This window comes from Pongo pygmaeus, chromosome 13 (assembly GCF_028885625.2).
Source record: "Pongo pygmaeus isolate AG05252 chromosome 13, NHGRI_mPonPyg2-v2.0_pri, whole genome shotgun sequence".
In the NCBI taxonomy this organism is placed as follows: domain Eukaryota; kingdom Metazoa; phylum Chordata; class Mammalia; order Primates; family Hominidae; genus Pongo; species Pongo pygmaeus.
In genome coordinates this window covers 64,360,838-64,380,831 of record NC_072386.2, presented here as the reverse complement: position 1 = coordinate 64,380,831, position 19,994 = coordinate 64,360,838, and the positions used below count along the sequence as shown (strand labels likewise).

Below are 19,994 nucleotides of genomic sequence, written 5' to 3'. Positions count from 1 at the left end.
TAAGCAACATCACTTCACAGTGCTTCAGTTGTCTTTCTTTCAAAGTGGGAATAATTGTACTTGCCCTTCCTGAGGAACAGTCTGCCAAAGGGCTAGTTGAGAATTAAGAGGAAAACACTTTGAAATGCAAAGCAATATAAAAACCAACTGGACTTGTGCCATTGGATGGTTTCTTGGGAGTCATTGCTCTCAGCGTTGGATGAGATAATACATGGGCAAGCCTTTTACAAATCTAAAGCTCAATACATGAGTAAGAGCTTATTGGTGCGATAATTACTGTTATAATTATATGAGGTTGTTTGTTCAGGGTCTAGTAATAGATTGCCTTATCCTGAATTCTCCTTTGTAGTGAATAGAGTTGCAGTGGATTCCAGACTCCTCAACCCAGGCTCTTACAACTGAGTCTTTCAGCTCGGCAGTAATCTATTATTTTGACTCCAGCTGTCAACTTAAGAAAGTCTCTAGTGAGGAATACTGTAACTCATATTGACTCTGATCTGTTAGGCTATAGCTCTTAACAGGAAAATGCAGATCGCTCGCTTCTAATTAAAATTGGTCTTCAGCTCTCTCTGGAAAAAGAAGATGAACTGTGCAAAGTGAACAGTAGGTGTCCCCACAGTCCACTGTGCTTTGGATTTGCTTTGGAAAGGAAAACCAAAGTCCACGGATTAAAATGCCATTTAAAAGAAAGTTCCACATATGTATGGATTAGTATGTGATTTGGTATTCAGGAGAGTGGAGGTGATAGTCCTACCTCAGACCATGTGAGATAATCTCATTAAATGCCTCTAAAATTGGGATTTCTTTCCTGTTTAAGGCATAGTTTATTTTTAAGACTGTATTATAGATTATATTTTTGATAATGGCAAAAATAAGAGGTCGTTGAAATTAAATAGCATTATATGAATATATTGATGTGGAGAGGCTTTCTGTAAATTCAGCCCACTGATGCATACTTAAAATAGAAAATCTGTTTTTGTTTGCAGCCATTGAAAGGAATAATTTAATGAGGCTTTCTCAGACCATACCATTTACACCAGTCCAACTGTTTGGTGAGTAGCATTTCTACCTTCTTGAGTTTATGCCAGGACAGAGGCATAAAATCTGAGTGAATCAAAGGAGAAACCACATTGCATTATTTTAGTTTAAAATTTTGTTTTGTTGATAGTTGTAGTTTAGTGAGATTCATTTCCTAAAATGGAAATTCTTGTTAACTGTCATGGCCAGCATTCTGTGACAAAAGCTAATACTATGGGAATAAGACCTATAATGAGCAGCAGTTGGGAAGAAAGCAATAATATTGCACCTGGCATTCACTGACTCAAGGCTGGAAGTAAGTAGGAAAGAAAAGAACAAACCAACCATTTATAATAAGCACAGGAGAAAGCGATAAATGTCAATATGGTGAAAGCCAACAGGCATCTGAAGAGAAATGTTTTGTGTATTGTTTTTTGTTTATTTTGTTTTGTGTACACTAATTGCTCTTACCTCAGACTGCGAATGTCATTTTAAAAGTCTGGAGTAGTAAAGAAAAACAATCTCACCCTGGCTAAAGCTACCAAAATTTCTCTGTTTGGCAGGATAAGGCATGAGCAAGTTGACAGTATAGCAAGGGTCCCCAAACTGTCCTTGATCTTGATTCTTCTCACACTGTTCACATGGGGACAGACCAGGTTGGCTTCTGATTGTTTTTATTTATTTATTTTTATTTTTATATTTTTTTGAGATGGAGTTTCGCTCTTGTTGCCCAGGCTGGAGTGCAATGGCAGGATCTTGGCTCACTGTAACCTCTGCCTCCCGGTTCAAGTGATTCTCCTGCCTCAGCCTCCCATGCAGCTGGGATTACAGGCGTGCACCGCCATGCCCAGCTAATTTTTGTATTTTTAGTAGAGATGGGGTTTCACCATGTTACTAAGGCTGGTCTCAAACTCCTAACCTCAGGTGATCTACCCGCCCCAGACTCCCAAAGTGCTGGGATTACAGAGTCACCGCACCGGCCTGGCTTCTGATTGTTAATGCAGATGCCTTCCCCTTCCATTTGGCCCCATGGCTGGCTTTGCAAATCAATAGCTCTGCTCTAAAGCCTCTAGGGATTTAGAACTCCAAAGAGATCTTCAGTGGCATTTATCTGGGCACCAAGAATAAATATTTGAAAGGTTTGAAAAGTTGTTACTGAGCACTACCTAGATGTGTTTATTGGTGAGGAATTAGATGCAAGAGTGAGAGAATGGATTCCTTTCTTGGTAAACCAGTACCGTGCTCATATGTATAAAATGAAGCAAAGGTGTAAGGGGGAAATGAAACACCAGCTGGGGCTGGACAGAAGTTGTATATAGATTATGTTGCTCTGTTAAGAAACATTAAACACCGACTTGGTAGCGTTTAGGTTCAACAGGAATTTTTCCCTCTTCAACAGCCTAAAAGTGGAAGCTATGTAGCAGTTAAGTAGTATTTTGTGTCTAAAATCCTTTAAGTGGGATTGAGTTTGTATCTGAGGTTGTAATTCACTTTAGACATGTTAGCCTATTTAACCTTTACAACAGCCCAATGAAAACAGTATTTTCATCCCCATTTTTCTGATGGGGAAATTGAGGCTTTAAGTAACTTATCCAAAGGCACAAAGGAAGGAAGGAGAGGCTCTGGGATATGGCATTGGTACTGTTTGACTCCAGCTGAGTTAAACCTTGCATTTTCAATGAAGTAATATCACCCCTAGGAAAAAATAAGTTTTTTTATGATATAAAGCACAGATCTACATAGAGTACACATAAGCAGATATACAGAATATTTTTAATACAAGTTGAGCTTGTATTAAATTCAAGCCGAAATCCATCTGAAATCCAAAATGCTCCAAAGTCTGAAACTTTTTGAGGGCTAATGTGATGCCACAAGTGGGAAACTCCCACACCTGACCTCATGTGACAGGTCAGAATCAAGACACTGTCAAAACTTTGTTTTGTGCACAAGATTATTAAAAATATTGTATACAACTACTATGAGGCTATATGTATAAGGTGTATATGAAACAAATGAATTTTGTGTTTGGGCTTGGGTCCCATCCCCAAGATATGTCATTATGTATATGCACATATTCCAAAAATCTGAAAAAATCTAAAATTTGAAACACTTCTGGTCTTAAGCACTTTGGATAAGGGATATGCAACCTGTATTAATAGGTCATGAGAAGAACAATTAGAAAAGAATGTCTAATTATAGGCTCCTTAGGAGGATGATAATGAGCAACACCATCAGGTTAAACCGTCTCTTTAGAAGTATTTGTCTTTAACAAAAGAAGCATATCCTTACCACTTTGTTTTTGTCCAGTTATAGTCTACAGTAAGAACAGCTTAATTCTTTTGTATCCTCTGATACTTGTCCCTTCTCCCCTTCCCCACATCTACTAGACAATAAATAACATGGAAACATTGCCAGCCTGATACATGTCCTTATTCTGTTCTGTTCCCTGCTAGTCCCATTCTCCTCTGGTCATTTGGGTAACTGAACTGATTGTGCATTGATATTTAGAATACTATCCATGTCACAGACATGGCGATCTTACTGAATTCCTAGCCTTCACTTCTCTTTGCAGCAGGAGAAGAAATAACTGTCTACAGGTTGGAGGAGAGTTCCCCTTTAAACCTTGATAAAAGCATGTCCTCTTGGTCTCAGCGTGGGAGAGCAGCAATGATCCAGGTATTGTCCCGAGAGGAGATGGATGGGGGCCTCCGTAAAGCTATGCGAGTCGTCAGCACTTGGTCTGAGGATGACATTCTCAAGCCGGGACAAGTTTTCATTGTCAAGTCCTTTCTTCCTGAGGTTGTGCGGACATGGCATAAAATCTTCCAGGGGAGCACTGTGCTTCATCTTTGCCTCAGGGTAAGTCTGAAACTCAGAGACCCATAGCCCAGAGGGACAAGTCAAAGAAAAGAGATCCGGCTACATCCTTATCTAAGGCCATTATCTTCAACCCAAAGGGGAGCCTATTATTTTTTAGAGGTAGTATTGCTTTGTAGGACTTTTGCTTTTGGGGCAGGCAGTGGTGGGAGTTGAATAAGGCTAAAAATCACATTGGGGTGGCCTATAGTAATTTCATGATCATAGCTGTACAACAGTAAATCAGTATTTTTATCAGTGCCCCTATTTTGTAGGAAATTCAACAACAAAGAGCTGCTCAAAAATTGATCTATACCTTCAACCAAATGAAACCACAAACCATACCCTACACTCCAAGGTAAGAAAATCTTGGTACCTTGGCCCTTTATTTCAAGTAGGAATTTCTATCATGTCTTCTCAGCCCATTACTCATGAGAAATCTTATCCATGGGGAAATTCCCCATGATCTTATTTTTGGATTCTTCCTTCCATAATTTCGGAGACTGGCAAAAGGAGAATTAGAGACCCCAGAGATACCTTGGTGTTGATCACTGGACTTAAACATGAGTGGAAAAAAGAGGTTCAGAGGCTGTAACTAAGATTTCAGTTATGGGAAACAGACAGATCTTGGGTGTTACTAATGTCCAGGGGCGTTGTGGTAGAAAAGTTATTCTTATTGTAAGCGTGGTCTCTTCCCCCAATATCTTATAGAAAGTAGGAATTTTGTAAGAATAAACTCTTGTTACTTTCACTTGAGTGTCTTCATACACTTGCATTCATTTATTGAGACACAGATCATAATTTGGTGCTGGACAAAGTAAAACTTCATTCTTTCATTTACAAGGAACTTTATAGAGCACAGCAAGAAGAGTTGGGTCTGGTACTCATAAAAGAGTTGGAAAGTTGCCTCAAAGCAAAGGGAGGTGGGTCAGCATGGAAAGAAAAATTCCCAATATTTGCATCCTATCCGTTCCATAGAAAGGGCAAGGACATGTGCATTGAGGCTGCATCATACCAGAGTTAGGTAATCTTTCCTGCTGATGACTGTTCAGTAAGGTAAGTCCCATTTTTGCTGTATTGTGGGGTATCAATGGCCTCTTTTTCCCTACCAGGTTCCTGGAAGTTTTCTTAATCTACTGCCATTCAGCCAACCAGTGGTTGACCATTGAGAAGTATATGACAGGGGAGTTCCGGAAGTACAACAACAACAATGGTGATGAAGTCACCCCCACCAACACCCTGGAGGAGCTGATGTTGGCTTTCTCTCACTGGACCTATGAGTACACTCGGGGAGAGCTGCTGGTTTTAGATTTGCAAGGTGATTGATGATGTAGGATTTGATACAACAAGCTTGAGGCAAAGTGTAAAGAGATCTTGCAAGAACCAGGATGGGTAATATATGGAGTTGCTCTGTTTAGCTTTGAAGGGAGGTGGGCACATTTATTTCAGAGACATTGTACAGTGATAATCATGGAATCTGCTATGTTATTTCCCACTTAGGTAGAGGGAAAAATGTAGGCAGATGATTATTTAAAATGTAAAGACATCTAAATTTTTGAGCAAAATGGGGAATGATTTTTGTAACAAATTTTTCGGTTTTATGACTTCACTTAGCCTTATGTTAATATTTAGGCATGCATTTATATGCATAGGAACATTTAAATTCTGGGTGTTTTTCATGATTTTGAGCTCATTGCTTTAGCAATTTATAATTTAGCATGCTCTCTTTGCTGTGTCCCTTGTTATAACAGTTCATGAAAATACACAGAATGAGAGAGGCAACACAGCACACTCTTATTTAATGGAAGCCTTTGATCAGCACATCTCCTGGCTATCAACACCTCACATGTGACTTATAATCCTGCGGCACAAAACAGAGTATCTCCAGCAGGCTTTCCTTGCAGGGACAGAACAAAATACGTATTGAGGTCAATGTTTAGTCCTTAGGCTCACTGACTAGGGCTTTGGTTTTAAATAAGAGATTTAGTCCAGGAAGTTCATAGAAGTTACCTCATTTAATCCTAGAAGCAGCACCTTGAGGTAAATATTATGGGAATTTAGGCCCAGAAAGTTTAATAACTTGCCCAGAGTTGCACAGCTACTTAAGGGGGAGCCAGGATGCAGACTTAAGCTGTTCTTAAGACATCCCTGTTCTTTTCGTTTCACTGTTCTTTTATTTCTTTTAAGAGTTTCATATGTAGAGGGTATAACCATCTTATGGTTTGTTTAAACAACTTGGGCCTTTTTCTTGTCCTGTCTGACTTTCCCAGCTCTCTGGTTCTGGGATTCTATGCTGAAAGCCAGGCTTGGAGGTTGGAGAATGTAGAGATAAGCAGACAGTCCTGGGGCATCATGAGCAATGTCCGGTAAGGCTGCAAAGTCACTTTGATTGAAACTTGTGTCACATGCTCAAGGATGTGACACAAATTTTTAAACTACATATAAGTGCATTTTTTAAATGACATATAGGTGCTTCTGTCCTTTCATATTTATGCTGCTCACAGAGTTGAATTATATTTCTAATTCAATTCAAAGCCAATATTTTAGGAAGCAATATAAACAAAGTTAAAATGACCAAGTTGATTCAGCTTTTAAACCAGCAAGTACCTGATCCATATAAACCCAGAGCATCGATGCCCAAGGCATCTATTTTTGTAGCTCAAATTGGAGAGAGGTTGATTGTTTTCATCTGTATTTGACTGTTTGTGCTTTGAGTTTTGGGTGGAGTTGTTTAAAAAGGAAAAACAGAAACACACACACACAAAAAACAACCAAAGAAAAACTTTAAGGAATTAATGATGACTCTTCAGTGTGTTTTGTATTCCACTTGAATAGGTTTTTGTGTAATGATGTTTATGTTTGGGGATTTTTATGTCTCTTAGTAATCCAAAGTAACATTAAACAGAACAAATGCTGCGTTGACAGTCTTGAGGGAAAAAGAGAATTAACTTTATTCTTTTAATGGGCAATTATGTGAATTGCAGAAATAGGCCGCTCCAAATAAACGATGTCAAAACATTGACCTTCAAAGAAGGGAAGAGTGGACATCATAGAATGAGTGTTATGAAATTTGAGATACTTATCAGAGAGTTTTGGCCAATTGGTTAGACCTGGATTTATGGAAGAATGTGAATCCTATAATAGTAATTATGAACAGTTACACCACTACTACTAGCTAACATTTACTATGTGCCAGGCACTTGGCTAAAGGTTTTACGTGCATTATTATATTTAATCCAAACCATGTTGGAAAGGGAAAATAGAATGTATTTTTAAAATCTCTTAATGGTTTTTAGTTCAGTTTTATATTGTGTTTAATTTATTTGTATTTCTAGTCTTTGGAGAGATAATGCACATTGTCTGGGTGGTGGAAGTGGAGACAGAGGCTCACCAGCAGCAGTTAGGAGGAGGAGCTCTGGAGTTGCAATGCCGGAGTCTGACTTCTGGCTCCACTGTGAATTAGCTGCGTAACACGGAGGAGCAACCACCTTGAGCCCCACTTCCCTCATTTGTAAATGGGGAAAATAGTATTAGGCACTTAAGCCATAGAGTTGTTAAGGGCAAGAATTGAGACAAGTTCCTGATACACCGCCTTCAGCAAATGTTAGTAATTGTTGCTGTAAGCATTAATCTCTGTGTGACTCTTTAATATGGAGGTTAATCTGCAGTTGCAGGGAGTCCGCCCTCAGCTGTGTGGTCCTGTTGGTGCTGCAGAGAGACTGCAGCTTCAGCTTCTATAGAAGAAGGCCCTGCTCAGTGTGCTGTGGTTCCCTACCGCTTTGAGAGAAAGAAGGAGTGTGAAACACTCGAGCAGTTGATTCTTTCAGTTTCTTTTCTCCTCCTCCTTGCTTTCTTCCAAGGGAGTGCCAATAACTAACCCCAGAAGCTGCCACACCAGGTCAGAAACTGTACTCTAAGGAGAGACTTGACCAATTTCCAATCACTTGTAATTATGCTAAAGTTTTTTGCTCTATTTCCACTTAAAAAATCCTACATGTGAGGGCCTAAATCATCATCATTAAAATCCAACCTTTAGCTCCCAGCAACAGAAATTAAAAACAATTGTATTTCAAATTACAGTGGTTTATAGCATTTTTTTAGCTCATTGTATTTTTCAACATTAATTTGGAGATATTAATATTAATTTTTAGAGATATTAATTTTTTTATTCAACAAAGCAGTTTCCAGAATGTCAGCATTGGCATCGACATCATCATCATCATAAATTCTGCTACTACAAAAAGGTAGCTTCTTTCCACCAATGTGCAAGTTCATTGATGTACTCAACGGTGGTTGGGATCAGAATGTCAATCTTGAGTTCCTCATAAAGGCATGCTGCATATTACCTGACATGAGCATTTACTCTCTTGAAGTCAGATTGGTACTCGGAGCTGCTCTTTTCTCCTTTTCTTTTCTTTTCTTTTCCCTCTCCTCTGCTCTCCTCTCCTCTCCTCTCCTCTCCAATTCTTTCTTTTTTTTTTTTTTTTTTTTTTTTTTTTTGAGACAAGGTCTCACTGTGTAGCCAAGGCTGGCTGGAGTGCAGTGGCACAGTCATGGCTCACTGCAGCCTCAACCTCCTGGGCTCTAACAATCCTCCTACCTCAGCTTCCCAAGTTAACTGGGACCACAGGCACACGCCACCACACCTGGCTAATTTTTGTATTTGTTTGTAGTGATGGGGTTTCACCATGTTGGCCAGGCCAGTCTCAAACTCCTGGGCTCAAGAGATCCGCCTGCCTCGGCCTCCCAAAGTGCTGGGATTACAGGTGTGAGCCACCGCGCCTGGCCTATTCTCTGTTTTCACACATTGAAAGGTCCTTCTGCCATTTGTGTGCCCCCAAATATGTATTTATTAGTTAATCTTTGGACTGTCAGATTGGGTTTAGGGGTATAAAGTTTTGTGGATACTCTTTACCCTCATTCTTATAAGGAGTTCTGTTCCTTAGGGAACATAGTACTTTAGGGAAATGAGATAATCAATCAGAAACATGATTTTACTAGTGATAAGGAAATAAAATTTCACTTCACAAGAAGTTCTTGATAGAAGAAAAATAATACAAGTAACAGTGAACATTTTTTCAGCTTCCTAGGGGGCAGACACTTTGCTAAGCAGTTTGTGTCCAGTAGTTAATTTAATCCTCCTAGTAACCCTGTAAGATTAGGCCCATTATTATTCACAGTTTCAGATGATAAAACTGAGGTTCAAAGAGATTAAGGAAGGTATCCAGGTCACCCAATTTCAGGCTCTAGGTTATTTTTCTAAGGAAGTCAGTTTCATAGGGTGAAAGTCTATAAGGATTACATTTTCTTATGAAAGGTTTAGCATATTGTAAAACCTACAGATGATAGCAAAAATCTTTTTAAAACATACTGGCTAGAAAACATGAGTTTTCTCAACAAATAGAAATACACTAAAATTTACAAATTTTATATAATTTTAAAATAATCTTCCCCCAAGGTTAGTTGCTTTCAAGCAAAGAGAAGCATGGTTGATTAGAGAATGATCTCAGAAATCGCTGGATTGTGCCCAAATCTTACTGGCTGTCCTGGAACATTTCCACCAATGGAAATCAGCCTCCTCACCACTTATATTTTATAAGAGATCCACTTTAGGTGCTGATCCCTGTTTTGATAAATTTTAGCTTTACATTGCACCTATGTTACCTTTTTAGGCTTTAGTGTCATCTTTTTTTCAAAGGTAAATTTTATTGAAGACTTATATACATTTAGAAAATTCACGTAGCATAAGCATACATCTCAAAGAATTTTCACAACTGAATACACAGGTGTAACCATCACCCAGATCAAGAATTTGGTGGTTTCTATTCTACTGTTTATAAGTAGAATAAAAGTATAAGTATGTGGCAGGGCACGGTGGCTCACGCCTGTAATCCCAGCACTTTGGGAGGCCGAGGTGGGCAGATCATCTAAGGTCGGGAGATCGAGACCAGCCTGACCAACATGGAGAAACCTGGTCTCTACAAAAAATGCAAAATTAGCCAGGCGTGTTGGCACATGCCTGTAGTCCAGCTACTAGGAACACAAACTTTGGCTCAGCATTAATCCTGTTTTGACCATGTATGGACTGTGCAAACTCTGACAGATGACATAATTGGTTTGAACATCAGTGTACTCATTGATGTAAATGAGGATAAAATGTAAAATGAGGCTACGAGGATAACACTTTTCTTTTATAATTGCTGAGAATTACAGAAAATAAAATTAGAATATCTGGTATATACAAGTGGTAAATGAATGACAGATGCCACTATCAGTAACTGTGAACACACCACTAAAACAATCATTTGAGGCCTAGAAGTTTATTATAACAGAGGGTTTGTGGGAAACAGTGCATTAACTAAAATTTTCGAACATTTCTGAACAATTTTATAGTGCATTTAATTTACATGATTTTTTGAGAATTAAAATATTTAATTTTTTTATATTTAGTTTTTATATATCTTTATATATTTGGGGGGTACAAGTACAGATTTTTTTTGCATGCTTTTTTTTTTTTTCTTTGAGATGGAGTTAAGCTCTGTTGCCCAGGCTTGAGTGCAGTGGCATGATCTCGGCTCACTGCAACCTCTGCCTCTCAGGTTCGAACGATTCTTCTGCCTCAGCCTCCCGAGTAGCTGAGATTATAGGCATGCGCCACCAAACCTGGCTAATTTTCGTATTTTTAGTAGAGATGGGATTTCACCGTGTTGGCCAGGCTGGTCTCGAACTCTTAATCTCAGGTCATCTGCGAGCCTCCACCTCCCAAAGAGCTGGGATTACAGGCGTGAGCCACCGCGCCCAGCCAGATTTTTTACTTGCCAGTATTGCTTAGTGGTGAAGTATGGGCTCATGACGTTTAATTTACTACAGAGTGACTGTGAGTTTTAAATTAAGAAATTAGAATTTAATTATTATTTTCTTGAATTTCTAAGAAAATGAAATCTCCATTTGCTAAACAAATTTTGTTTCTTCTTTTGAGGTGTTGGAGAAAATTTGACAGATCCATCTGTTATAAAACCTGAAGTCAAACAGTAAGTTAATTTATGTGTTATCATTTAGAAAATTGCATTTAACACATAGTAAATGGTTTTAAAAATAATTTACAAACATATATGTTCCCTGCCTAGATCCTAGAAAGGTTTTTAGGTAGCTTATCTATATAGACCAAAAACAATAAGATTATAAAAAAGCATAGGTTAGGAAATGGGGGGAAAAATATGGAAATATGTAAAATGATATTAAATCTGCAGTTAGATTTGTACACATAAATGGAAATTATGAGGACTAATGCAAATTTGACTGAGTTTCCAATATGTAAGTTCAGCCTCTGTGGCTTTGATATGAGAACAATGTTATAGGAGAAGCACAGTTTCCTTTGTTGTCTTCACAATGGAGTCATTGCATCTTATCATGGGCAGCATCTTCCATCATATGCTTATAAAATGAAAGCTGGGGGCATAAAGTGTGCTATTTAGTAACAGCAAATCTTATGAGAGGACAAAACAATGGAGCTTAAATATGAAACATCAGATTGTCTGACTTAAATAAGAGCTGAAGTTTAAATTCTATAGAGAGATGACTCATCAACCTGTCCCTTGAATTCCCATGGATATTTTATCCCAGAAGCAGGCTTTTGGGAAGACTTGGCAGTAAAGGATCTCAGGTTGCATTCTTCTATTAAAGGTGGGGTAGAAAGAAGTGATCATGAGGGTTAAACACTGATCAATATGGCTGGCAACAATGGTTCTCAAATAAGAGCTTACATCACAATCACCAGGAGAGCCTGTTAAAACACAGATTGCTGGGCCCCACTCCCAGAGTTTCTGCTTCAGTAGGTTTGGGGTAGGGCCAAATAATCTGCATTTCTTACAAGTTCCCAGGGAATTATGATGCTGCTGGTACAGAGACCACTCTTGAGAACTGCCAGCATACATTTTTACTTCTTAATTGTCATAATTGTCTATACTTGGCCCCTGGGTGGTAGTTTTATATATATATATATAATATGTGTATATCTATATATCTACATAATATATACATAACTATATATATATATATATAACTACATAAGTGGGCAATCAATAAAATCTGAAATTTTTACTTTCCCTCCCCAAGAACTCGTATTCACTGCTTTAGTGCTCTGTTATTTTACTGAGTGATTTAATCTAAACATGTAGGCTTCTATGCAAAGAGGCCCATCTAAAAGTGTATTAGATATTTAATTGGACTAGGTGAACTAGAGAAAATAAAGGTGATCCATGTTGAACATACACAGCTAATTCCTATGATATTTATTTGACTGTAGAGACCATGTTACCGCTCTTATATACATAAAGACTTTATTATTTTTCACTTTAGCTCTGCTAAAGTGTTTTTAGCTAAGAATATGATTTCTTCAGTAGTCCGGTGTGCCTAAGGGTTAGTAGTAGGAATCTTGTACTAAAAGTACTCTATAATTTTGCAGTGGAAATTTTTTGCATATATAATGAACCAAGTTTATGTATACCCCATCTATCATTTATTAAATTTTGACCTTGGCATATGTCACTTAATATGACCTGAATATTCTATCATTTAGAATTCTAAGATTATATTATCCCACTTGACAGGTAGGTGTTTAATTGCATGCTGTAGGCCAGTGGGCCTCAATTTCTATTAAAGTCACCTAGGGAACTTAAAAAAAGTGCCAAGGATTGGCATCAAATTAGAATCTCTGAAGATAGGGCCCTGATATCTGTATTTTTTAAAAGTTCCTCATGTGATTCTATGGGCAACCAGGGTTGAGAAACTCTGTCTTATGACAACTTTATTTTTTTATGACTTAAGGATAGGAACTCTGGAAACTGATAGGATGGCTTCATTGTGGCCTGCCTGGTTTTGTGGGGTTACCCAATTTTGGATGCAGTTGGCCTTCATGGTCAAGATAACAAGAAGCACTATTTTCTCATGATCATGGGGAATTACGTCTGATTAGTTCAATGGGGCTCACATTTCGAATGCCTTACATGTCTGAAGCACTTGCTACAGGAAGCATGGGACATGGACCAACAAGGTCAGCATCACCGGGAAGATGGTTAGACATGCAAAATCTCAGGACCCTCCCCAGAAATACTGAACCAAAATCTGAATTTCCACAAGATCCTCAGGTGATCCGGTGTAAATTAAAGTTTGGGAAGCACTGATTTAAGCAAGTGCTTTCATAGGTTATTTATTTTAGCCTTTGCAACAACAATGAAAGGAAGCATTTTCAATCCCAGTTCAAAAATGAGAAAACTTAGGCTCAGTGAAGATGGTAACTTTCTTATGAAGAGAAGGGGTCAATGAAAGGATAACCCTCTACCAAAAGAGAAGATATTCTTGTGGTATAAATTCTCATATTGTTTCTAATGTTTATTGTCTCTTAACTTTCCCTAACCTTCTGCCTTGGTTATTGGTCATTTGGGATTACAGTTTTTTAGCTTGCTGCTTTGATAGTTTTGGGCATTTGACAAGTATGAAATGATGATGAGATGTTCTTTAGTAAATCTATGTATAGATGGCACTAATTAGCGTTTCCTCGCATGTGGAACCAAGCTACCACCTGCTTTTCCTGTGTTGTGAAAAATCTGGAAAACAGCTACTTGTATTTTTTTTAAAACCTGGTTATCTAAGACTGCAAGGCTCTAGGCGTGCTGTAGGGGGTAGATGCAAATGAATTTCCCTACAACTCTCCTTCATTCTCCCCTACACCGGGAGTGGTCGAACTCCTGCTATATGCATTTGGTATTAATTTTGATTCTTTTGTCTTAACTTTCCCAGAGCTCATAGAGGGAAATCATTTAACTTACAGGTTTTATCTGAGATTCAGTGTTGCATCTCTAAGTTGGGGGCTTTTACGTTTTACTGGGAGAAAGAAATGGCAGGTATGGAAAGCAAATGAGTGAAATATTCTAACAGGGTCATGTTGGAGAGACTATGAAAAGGCATTCTTCAATTTAAACGACTAAAATAACACTGTGTTTCACTTTATTGGCATCGTAGAATCCTGGTCTAAATGCTGAGTGCTTTGACTTTTTTTGCCACCTTCAGTTTCACCTTATTGAAGTGGTTCCTTACCAGATGGACAGAGAGAGAGGAATAGTTAACAAGAGGCAGCTTATGCAGCAGGGTAAATATCCCCAGAGCTGTATTCTGTAAGAGCGATTGAGTGACCAGGAAAGTTAATCCTGGGTGTCTGTTCACTTTGTCTTCCCAAGAGATTTCCTCCACCTACTCGCCTCGGAGCAAAGAGGCAATCTGAGATCAAACTGACATCAGCCCTCATTCTGAGCTTGGCACATCTTCAGAGCAGCTACTGTTATTCTGCCAAAAGGAAGTGGAAATTGAGATAAATGTTTCAATCCTTGGATGGAAAAAAGTCCATTTTTACACCACGTCCCTTTTGAAAAACCGCATTCCTTAGAAGCGAAGTTTATTGTTTCCTTTTGTGATAGTTTGCTTTTCTTTTTTCTTAAGACGTGGTATTTAAGAGCGGTAATTGAGTTCAGATTTTAAAATGTGCTTTTTCCACTCTGCATGTCATTAAAATAAAATATTAGCTTTCATAAAGTTTCTTGGGAAATGTTTCTGGTGTGCTCTGCTCTGTGGTGTGCAGTGTCAAAATCCAAAGAATGATGGTCGCCTTTGATATGATAACAGATGAACACTGATCTTAGAATCTGCTAGGGATTTGTTATGATTATAGAGTATTCAAAAGGTGCCTTATATATACTGATTCTATTTGTAACTCTGTCACCTACATCGAGCATATGTACTTTACTTCCACCAACACATTGTGTCATAGTCTTGTCTTTCCACAAAAAGCCCAGCTCTAGCAGTTTGCAGGAGAGCAAGTGGCTTTGAAAGAGCCATGAGTAAGGATCTAGGGTTTAGTCAGGAATTTGTTTTTGAGGACGGTTATTTTCAGAAAAGTATTTGGGTTTGAAACAATGTCTATGCGTCGTTTTAGAAGGCGTGTCCCAAAAGCAAATGTATTTTACTTTATATCTTACCTTTGGGGTATTCTAGTAGAGCATTTGGTAATGAATGTCACTCTTTCACCCCATATGCATTAAAAAGGATTTCGCTGTATTTTGTTTTAATGTAGTACATAGAAAATTCACTCTTCTATCAGATTAGCGTTGAAATGCGTTTCACAGTAGGTCTTGGAGTTGGGAACAAAGATTTAAGTGCATTTGAATTTTAAATTTGCAAACCTAACATTGTTGTTTCCCCCAAAGTGCTCTGTTCTTTGTTGGCTCCTTCAAGTTTACTGGGTTACTATGGGATACTGTTCGGTATCTCGGAGAATCCTAGTTGAGCTCCTTTTTCTTAGCTGTGATCTAATTGATATTCTGATATTTCCTCTAGATCAAGAGGAATGGTGTTTGGACCGGCCAATTTGGGGGAAGATGCAATTAGAAACTTCATTGCAAAACATCATTGTAACTCCTGCTGCCGGAAGCTCAAACTCCCGGGTATGCCACTAACAGTTCTATTTTTCTCTAAGTAAATCTCCCATAGAACAACATCCTTTGTAACCTGGGATAAAGTAGAAAATCGTAATCACATTTTTATCCCATTCACAGTCATTCGCAGAGCCTGACTTTCTGACTGCAAAATTTTCAAGTCTCTAAAGGGATTAAAAGGACAGGGATTTTACTTTAGGTTCTGCCAAAATGTGATAAAACAACTTGGGGCCCAATACTTGTCACAGTCATTCCAAAGGAAAAGTTCCACCGACTTAAATGGGATGAAATCTGACCGAGGCAGGTCTTTGCCCCCGCCCCACCCCCCACATTTGGGTCCTGCCAGCTGCCGATGGCCGCAGGGTGTTGCCCACAGCATTTCTATTCTATTCTAATTTCGCCATTGGGTACTTGGGAGGGTGTGGTATGGAGGGAAATGACACCCTCAATTAAAGTAGTGCTTTTCACTGTAAAAATCTGCTACTTTGAACACACTTTGCAACATATATTTTTTAAAATCTGATTTGATAATATGACATACTTAAAAATTCCTACTATAAAAGCAAGCAGCTGGAGGCCTGTGCCCTCCAAATGGGCAGTCCTGGCTCTGTTTCATTCCTTTCTTTTGTCCCAGAAGGGGAGCATCATGTGTGCCTCAGCTTGCCCACTACTTTTGGTCACACGGAACTTGTCCTTACAGTGGGATTTCATGTATCTTAAGCTGAGTAGCTCTTCTTGCCTTATAATAAATGATCATACCCTGAATTTGAAGTCAGTGAAAGAGCACCATCCATCGTAACTTGGGATGGGACAGGTGTAAATTTATAACAAATGAAGGAGGTTTCTTTTTTTTTTTTTTTTTTTTTTTGAGACGGAGTCTCACTCTGTCGCCCAGGCTGGAGTGCAGTGGTGCAATTTCGGCTCATTACAACTTCCGCCTACCGGGTTCAAGCGATTCTCCTGCCTCAGCCTCCTGAGTAGCTGGGATTACAGGTGCTCACCACCAAGCCCAGCTAATTTTTTGTATTTTTTGTAGAGACGGGGTTTCACCATGTTGGCCAGGATGGTCTTGATCTCCTGACCTCGTGATCCTCCCACCTCGGCCTCCCCAAAGTGCTGGGATTACAGGTTGGAGTTAGAGGTAGGGGGAGCTCTTGTGGTGAAGGCATAGAAAGACAGAGTTGGAGCAGGCTTCCAGTTCCACTGGGAATATAGTGGTCAGCCAGGGGTGGGGAGATCAAAATGCAGCAGTCAGAGAGGGGAGGGCCATAACTCTCACAACTGGCCAGGACTCACTCTCACAAATCACATACCTGATGTGAGCGAAGAGATTAGTGCACAGCCAAGCTGCCCACTGGCTTCTCTGGTCAAAAGGAGCTCAGGAAGGGGCTGGGACTGGACTGAGAGTCATCAGGACCTCCAGGTAAGGGCCCTCTGGAAGGCAGGAGCTGACAACGATCAGAGTCATTCCATGATGGCAGGCTGGAGTCCAGCTCGTTCACTCAACATCCTCCGATACTGTCCTTTTCCCAGGTCTGATTCATTCCTACCCTGGAAGGGCAGCCTGCATTCTTGAAGATACAAGTACTACATCTAAGGAGCCAGGACACAGGGAGACTTGAGACAGAACTCACTACTTCCAATCCTTGAGCTCAGTTAGTGGTCCTGTATGATTAAGGTTGAGATAATTTTTTTTACACTGCACTGGTAGGTGGTTTTTTGTTTGTTTGTTTGTTTTTTTGAGACAGAGTTTTGCTCTTGTCACCCAGGCTGGAGTGTAGTGGGGCAATCTCGGCTCACTGCAACCTCTGTCTCCCAGGTTCAAGTGATTCTCCTGCCTCAGCCTCCCTAGTAGCTGGGATTACAGGCGCCCGCCACCATGCCCAGCTAATTTTTGTATTTTTAGTAGAGATGGGGTTTCACCACATCGGCCAGCCTGGTCTCGAACTCTTGACCTCAGGTTATCCACCTGCCTTGGTCTCCCAAAGTGCTGGGATCACAGGTGTGATACACTGGTAGGTTTTGAGTAATTCAAGAATTCCACCATCTGTAGTCCTAATTCATGTTTTCTTTCAAAACCTTAGTTTTTGACCAACATTTAAGTGGAAATAAGAAATATCCTTGTTTATTCAGACATTTGGTAATCTAAATAAAAAAAGAGTTTTGTCTGGAAAATAGGATTAGAGGTGATTTTTCATTTTTGTTTGACTACGTTTCCCTTCATATTTTTTTATATGAGAGGCAGTTTAGGATAGTATAAAGGGCATAGGCTCTGTAGCCAGAGAGGCTGAACTCAAACATTTTAATTTTGCTTTTTACCAGCTATATGACCTTGGGCTTCAGTTTCCTCGTCTGTAAACCAGATATAATAGCACCTGTTTCATAAAGTTTGTGTGAAGATTGAATTATGTAGTATATGTATTAGTCTGTTTTCATGCTGCTGATAAAGAAAATACCTGAGACTGGGCAATTTATTAAAAAAAGAGGTTTAATGAGCTTACAGTTCACATGGCTGGGGAGGCCTCACAATCATGGCAGAAGGCAAGGAGGAGCAAGTCATATCTTACCTGGATGGCAGCAGGCAAAGAGAGAGCTTGTGTAGGGAAACTCTCATTTTTAAAACTGTCAGATCTTGTGAGACTCATTTGCTATCACAAGAACAGTGCAGGAAAGATTCACCCCCATAATTCAGTCACCTCCCCCTGGATTCCCCCCATGACATGTGGGAATTGTGGGAGTTACAATTCAAGATGAAATTTGGGGGTGGGGACACAGCCAAACCATATCAATTTACATATTCAATAAATGTTGATTGTTTTATTATTAATATATAGTATGTATTATTTTTATTTTCACATAATCCTCATTTAACATTAAAAAAATAAGAAATACATGTTCTAGGCTAGCAAATACAATCAGTACAGCACAAAAAGGTCACAAACATTTTAACTCCATTTTCCTCCATACTTATCTTACAAAGGTTATGCCTATTAATATTTTCTTTTAACTTTTTTCTTTTCAAATGGAAGGAGGGCTTAGGAAGCATAGGATCTGATAACTGGATGGAGCTTTTATTGGCTGTACCAAACCTGAGGTGGAGCTTTTGTCATAGAAAACTGACCACTGAGATGAGGAGTCAGCCTTCTTGGCTGACCTCTCTGCCTCTGCCTGTCATTCAATAGTAAAATGCCCCATTTCCCATTTGGTCTTACTTAACTCTGGCCAGATTATGCCTTATAGGGCACTGTGTATTGAAGCAAGCCACCAAGTCGTTCTTCCCTGCCCCCATAAACAGCGCCCAAACAGCATAGGGAAGGGAGAGGGGGTATTGGGGTGGGAAAGGAGGCTTAATCTAGACATGGTTGAGGGTTTGAATTCCAATATCTATGGTCTGAGGAAGAGGAGATCTCTCTGAACACTTGGCAAAGCCTGAAGTCCCATTTGTCTTCATGAACAGTAGGTTCTTGGGGATCCACTATAACCTTTTTACTTGTCCTCCTTGCAGATTTAAAAAGAAATGACTATTCCCCTGAAAGGATAAATTCCACCTTTGGACTTGAGATAAAAATAGAATCAGCTGAGAAGCCTCCAGCAAGGGAGAGGGGTAGAAATTCCCCAGAAGATGATATGCAACTATAAAAAGGGAGGAGCAAGAAGATCCCAGTGCTTGCCCTGCCTGCCAGGAACTCTGTGATAACATAGATTGATCAACGTGATGTTGATTACATCAGCATCTCCTTGGGACATGCCTTCTGAGCCTCACATCTCCTGTTCAAAGGCCTCATTGGTATACGATCAATGGGTTCTCCTAGACACTGACCTCTGTCCAGGGCACTTTGCAGCTCCATCCTCAAGTTCCACATGAAGATACTTGGATGAGTCAGCTGGGAATATTGTTCTTGTATACCTCATTGCTTTAGCTGGTCACTTGGAACCTTGGAGCAGAATCCTGCACATTAAAGGATGGGGTTGGGGGGGATACATTTATTTTATTTTCTCACTATGTGTGCAGACTGGACCCCCTACTACTATTTGTCACTTCACCCACAGATTGTATTTATGTATATATGTTCATAAAAAGTTATGTGATTTCCTCCTCTTGTCTTTTCCACAACATAGGACTTTGAATAGCAATGATAGGAAAAACAATGGAATGAGGGTGGGTTTGCACAGATTGGAGCACATTCCTGCGCAAACTACCAAGTATACTGGTGAAATCTAGATGGGTTTCAGATATTGTCAGTGAATCATATGATGCCTGGATATTTCAGGTTTCTGTAAAAGAAAGGGAAATCTAAAACAAATACCCTTCCATATATAATATATACAATATATATGGAATATATATATATATATATATTTTTTTGGAGATGGAGTTTCACTCTTTTTGCCCAGGCTGGAGTGCAATGATGCGATCTCACTGCAACCTCTGCCTCCCGGACTTGAGCGATTCTTGTGTCTCAGCCTCCCGGGTAGCTGGGACCACAGGTGTGCACCACTATGCCTGGCTAATTTTGTATTTTTAGTAGAGATGGGGTTTCACCATGTTGGCCAGGGTGGTCTCAAACTCCTGACCTTAGGTGATCCACCCACCTTGGCTTCCCAAAGTGCTGGGATTACAGGTGTGAGCCACTG

The 19,994-nt window shown here is 39.5% G+C and overlaps 1 protein-coding gene across 1 annotated transcript in view; it reads left to right on the top strand.

Annotated features, from left to right (window-relative positions):
- The window catches only part of TRPM6 (transient receptor potential cation channel subfamily M member 6), a 164,802-nt gene extending 145,235 nt beyond the window's left edge, over positions 1-19,567 (top strand). The window contains exons 33-39 of the mRNA XM_063649604.1: positions 987-1,052; positions 3,590-3,876; positions 4,149-4,231; positions 4,986-5,191; positions 10,853-10,904; positions 15,262-15,368; positions 18,865-19,567. Of these exons, the coding sequence (XP_063505674.1) occupies positions 987-1,052; positions 3,590-3,876; positions 4,149-4,231; positions 4,986-5,191; positions 10,853-10,904; positions 15,262-15,368; positions 18,865-18,998 (935 nt within the window). The 3' untranslated portion in view covers positions 18,999-19,567. The remainder of the gene's footprint in view (positions 1-986; positions 1,053-3,589; positions 3,877-4,148; positions 4,232-4,985; positions 5,192-10,852; positions 10,905-15,261; positions 15,369-18,864) is intronic.
- The last annotated feature ends 427 nt before the right edge of the window (positions 19,568-19,994 follow it).